The 5437-nt window shown below is 38.4% G+C and overlaps 1 protein-coding gene across 2 annotated transcripts in view; it reads left to right on the forward strand.

The window, feature by feature from the left end:
• Window positions 1-4850: 4850 nt before the first annotated feature.
• Window positions 4851-5437, forward strand: part of pou6f2 (POU class 6 homeobox 2) — an 84783-nt gene continuing 84196 nt past the window's right edge. For both annotated transcript variants that reach the window (XM_083529933.1, XM_083529934.1), the window contains exon 1: window positions 4851-5089. In XM_083529933.1, coding sequence (XP_083386059.1) covers window positions 4936-5089 — 154 coding nt within the window. In that variant the 5' untranslated portion in view covers window positions 4851-4935. The remainder of the gene's footprint in view (window positions 5090-5437) is intronic.

Consider the following 5437-nt stretch of genomic DNA (forward strand, 5'->3'; position numbering starts at 1 on the left):
ATCCCTGTGAGAAACCCCTACTACAATCTTTATTTCGAAAATGTTTTAAATCAAATGATCCCATTTCATATATGGCCTGTGAATTATACCAAGTAAAAAAACTCAATAGCTGAATTGATTTTTCAGTCTTCCACAATAAACTGTGATAACTTAGAATGGCTTCAATTATTTTGTAGTTTGCAGTTGTATACCATTAGTAAACATCGATTTTCTGGCTTTTGTGCTCAATCAGCTATCTGCTTAAAAATGTAAATAGCATAAGTTGAATAAAATAAACAGATTCTTGCTCCTGCAGAGAAAAGTAAATTCCTTTGGGGTTTCTTATAATCCAGAACATCCAAGAAACAACTTTACCACAGAAAACACTGGAGCACTTACTGAAAATATGACTTTTGAAATTAATATCTGACCACACATAATAATGGACAAGTAATATAATAATAATAATAATAATAATAATAATAATAATAATAATAATAATAATAATAATAATATTAGTAGTAGTAATAGTAATAATAATAATAATATTAATAATAATAATAATAATAATAATAATAATAATAATTATTATTATTATAAATGATATATTTTCATGTATAGTTACATTTACACTACATAATCAAAAGTTTGTGGACACCTGACTATAAGATTTTGATGTGCTTTTTGAGCACCACTTCCACATGTAGTCCTGATTTTCTGTTAACCCCCACTCTTCTGGGGAAATGTTCCAATAGATTTTAGAGATTTGTATTCCTTCATCCACAAGGGTGTTGGTAAAGTCGGTAAGTTGGTAAAAGGTATTGATGTAGGTGAGGAGGCCTGGGTTGACGTCAGCATTCCAATTCATCCCAAAGGTGTTCAATAGGGATGAGGCCAGAGCTTTATAGCAGTCCACTTTTGTGCCTTTGCCATGCTGGAACAGGTTTGGGTTTTCTAAATCAAGTGATTAAAAACATTTTATGCTAAATGCATCCTATACTATTGTGCATAAAATAAATATTGAACTAAATATGTAATAATGTAATAATAAAAAGTGTAATAATTTTGAAAAAAACCCTACAAATAATAATAATACATACACAAATATCTTAATTAAAAAAACAAATCTCATAAAATTGTTTGTAATATTTTAACAAGCAATGTATAATATTGTTGTGGCATCAATTACATTATAGAATGTTGTATTATATAATGTTATATTTTATAATGTTATTATATAATGTTGTGGCATCAACTAGATCAATTATATATTTTTTACCTTTACAAAATAATTATTATATTTTTGTTAAATTGTTATTACCTTGTTATTACTGTTTCTGTTAAAGATTTATTGACCATGCAATAACCGTGTGTTCAACTATCCCTGTGGTACAGCTGCTTCCCTGTAGTGCAAAACAAGCAAAAGTACGATAAGAGGGAAATTAAGCCTGATGTTAAGCAGATGCTAGTGCACAAGTGAACAGGTCACTTGCTCGCTGCTTAAATCATCAGTTCTTTGCCTGTCCTCGAGGGACACTGATAGTCCTACAGCTAGGGCCATTAGCAATTAGTATGAATATGTTACAAGAGAGAGAGGGACAGAGACAAATCTCCGAGCAGGGAAGGAACATGGAATGTGTGTGAGGCAGGGGGTCAACATTCAAGTGCTTTTTCCTGTTTCTCCTCTTGCGAGGCCAAAGTAGAGTCACTCATGCACACACACACACACACACACACACACACACACACACACACACACACACACACACACACACACACACACACACACACACACACACACACACACTCTCTCTCTCTCTCTCTCTTTCTCTCTCTCTCTCTCTCTCTCTCTCTCTCTCTCTCTCTCTCTCTCTCTCTCTCTCTCTCTCTCTCTCTCTCTCTCAAAGACACACAGTGACGTACTCACACCATCCATCCTTTTCACACCTCTGTGAGTATCTGTGTGTGTGCACTTTCATCAGAAGCCTCCACAGAAACATGTTTTTTATTATGTTAATTTGGATCCAATGTAAATCACACACTTCTTCATATAATACATGCACACATACACTCAAACACACATAGGGAGAGAATGAGAAAGAAAGAAACAGAAATAAGAAGAAAGAGAGAGCCTTGGATGTTATAGCTACACATTCACTTATCTATATTTATCTTTCTTCATATGTTTTTATTTGTTGTCTTCCCTAATATTTATTTCCATATGTGGACATTTTTTGACATTCTTAATTGTTGTACTCTTAGATATTTTATCTATAATTTAAAAAACCTTCTAAAAAAACCATGATAAGTAAATCTGCATGTAAAATGATTATTAAAATTTCAGAATGCCAATGGAAATAGAAAAAGGGGATCTGGGGAGTAGCATAAAAGTGTATCAGAGTCACAGACTTTTAATCTTTTCTGAAAGAATATTTAATGTACCAAAATGCAATACGCAAACTTTATCTCAAACACTTCTCAATTCTTTTTCTTTTTTTGAATTGCGACAATCAGATGTATACATTTTGTCACCCATGAACATGATACTGATAAAAAACAAACAAAAAAACTTTTATTATAATCTCAAGATTGCTATAAAAATCAAAGATTAAGTAGTAGAAATTATGCACTTTAAGGCACTCCTATCCCTTTTTTTTCATCACTTGTTGTGGAGAGAAAGATTCCCCTTCCTTGTCCGTCCTAAATTTCCCCCTCTGCTCTGCCATAATTTACCTGGTTTTATTGTGTGTCCAGCCTGAGGTTAAAATTACACTGAGTTCTCTCTTTTTTTCTTCCTTCCTGTCTCTCTCTCTCTCTCTCTCTCTCTCTCTCTCTCTCTCTCTCTCTCTCTCTCTCTCTCTCTCTCTCTCTCTCTTTTTCTCTCTTTTTCTCTCTTTCTCTCTGTTGCTCTCTTTCTTTCTCCCTCCCTTGCTCCCTCAGCTCCACTCAGCTCTCAACCGGTCAACAGACTGTAAAGAATAAATAATAAAAAAGTATTGATTATTTTGATGACTGCACTATTCAATTAGGTATTAATTTTGCCCTCCACTGGACCTATCCATGCAACTCAAAGAGAAGAAGGGATGGAAGGATGGATGGATGGATAAATGGAGGGGGGATGCTGGTTTAAATGAATGCAGAGCGATAGGCACTATCGTTCAGCAGCGGTAGAAAATGTGTTTACCTCTCTGGCAAGGGGACAGCGCGGGGGGCATATTGACGCATCGTTGAGTTTCTTGTGCTTAAGTGCTCGGTAAAAAAAAAAAAAACGCAGAAAGAACTCCAGCAAAGCGATGACAAGCGACATTGTTGCTGCGTATATGAGTATTGACCAGACCGCTTCACCAACGGCAGCTTAAACTATTCCTATTGATTAACATTTTCATAGATTATCATGTGTCACATCAAAGTCTGAAGTGCTTGGGCTGATAAGCACATTTGCAGTGGCCCCTGAGGGCCCGCAATCATTTAAATGACTTGGGAGGGGGTAGATATGGTGATGTAGAGGTCTGGGTTTCCACATTACCCCTGCACCTCCCTCATTCACTATCTCCCCCACCCCAAACCCCTTTTTCCCTGCTTTTCCTTTCAGGATGGATTCAAACTGATCACCTGTCCGTGTTACAGAGCCACTTAGGCAGAAACTTCTTCCTAAATAAGGCAGTGGGAGGGAGAAGAGAACCCCCCACCCCACTTCTCCACCCTGCCTGAATTTGTTTATGATGTGCTTCACCATCAGGAAACCAGGGAGGAGGTACATCTAAGGAAGGAGGGGCAGAACAAGAGGCAGAGAGATGGAGAGAAGAGAGAGGAAAAGAGAGTAGAGGTGACATCTCCGGTGAATCTCTAGAGGCGACCCCAGAGTTGAACCAGCCGATGCTTTTCCTGTCAGATCCTTTTTTTGGCCTTCGTGAAAAGTCAACTGCTTCTGAATTTCTAGCCCTGATCTCTTGAATTGTTGGATATCTTTAGTTCTTCAGCTAATTTGTCTTTGATTCTGGAGACACCATTTTGGTAAGTTTATTAAAAAATATATATTATTTGCAAATGATCATGAAGTACCAACTGCCCACGCTGCTGTGGGATTTTTGCACTTGTGATTCAAATGAACGCATAAAAACGGATCATGGAATGCTACTGTTTTTTCATGTAGCCTTATGAAAGTGCTCTTTGGATTGAGTTACGCTGATTTCAGGAGTGGAAGAATGAATTGGGGCAATTAAGAGTATATGTAAATGTCTGTAGGTACTTGAATGAAGTGTGCCATTAAAATTCACAATGGCGCCTGTTGTGCCAACTCTTCCACTGAAGTGCTGCAATTCTTTTTAATAGAAATGTTTTAAGCTGCAAATTAAAGCGTTTATTTGTTCTATTTTTTGAACTCATTCTACCTGTAACTAAGAAGGAGCAAAATAAACAAATGATTCATTAGATTATTTGGAACAACTCGACAGAGTTGCATAACAAGAAGATTTATTGAAGTGTGATACACTTGAGTATAAAGTATGTAAATAAGGCCTTTGGGGCACGTGGGACATAAATGGAATTGTTGTGAATCTCTCCAGTCCATGAGAGCACAGAGAGAGAAAAAGGGAGAGAGAGAGAGAGAGAGAGAGAGAGAGAGAGAGAGAGAGAGAGAGTGCTGTGTGAGTGAGTGATCAGCTGAGAAGAGAGAGTGAGACAGAGAGACAGAGAGAGAATGCGAGAAAGAGAGCGTGCCTGAGTGTGTGTGTGTGTGTGTGTGTGTGTGTGAAAGAGAGAGAGAGAGAGAGAGAGAGAGAGAGAGAGAGAAAGAGAGAGCGCAAAAGGTGGAGAGAGCAAGAGAAGAGAAACAACAGAGAGCACATGCGAGTGTGTGTGTGTGTATTTGAGAGCGATAGAAAGCGAGAGAACCCCAAGTACTAACCAGTGCTTCTCCCCTCCTCCTTCCATCTCTCCTTCCTGCTCCAGGCACCAATGATCACTGGGCAGCTGAGCAAGCCGCTGCTCTCCCTGCGAGGAGAGATGGAAGGTGCAGAGCTGCACGAGGACGAGAGGGCTCCCAGTCCGGACAGCGAGACTAATGAGGAACCTCTCCTGCTGCCTCCGGATGCCGAAGACAAGCTGTATGGTGAGTACGTCATCTACATCATCCTCACCTCTTTTGTCTCTGAAAATCTTTGACTTCTTAGCTCTTTTAATTTGACCACCAGGCTTTGGGGCCACACATGTCACAGTCAAGGGTTGAAAGAGAATAGCTGATATGTGTGTGTGCATGTGTGTGTGTGTGTGTGTGTGTGTGTGTGTGTGTGTGTGTGTAAGAGTGCATGTGTGTACGTGTGCGTAAAACTGAGAGATGAGTTAAAAAGTTTCGCTTTTCAAGGAGTTTTAGCAAACGCTGATAAAAATGCCAGCTGGCAGGATTGTAAAACTATCAGATGATGTACATTTAAAGAGTTTTTGGTGCAAGAGAAAATGC

The sequence above is a fragment of the Silurus aristotelis genome (assembly GCF_946808225.1).
Source record: "Silurus aristotelis genome assembly, chromosome: 25".
NCBI lineage: Eukaryota > Metazoa > Chordata > Actinopteri > Siluriformes > Siluridae > Silurus > Silurus aristotelis.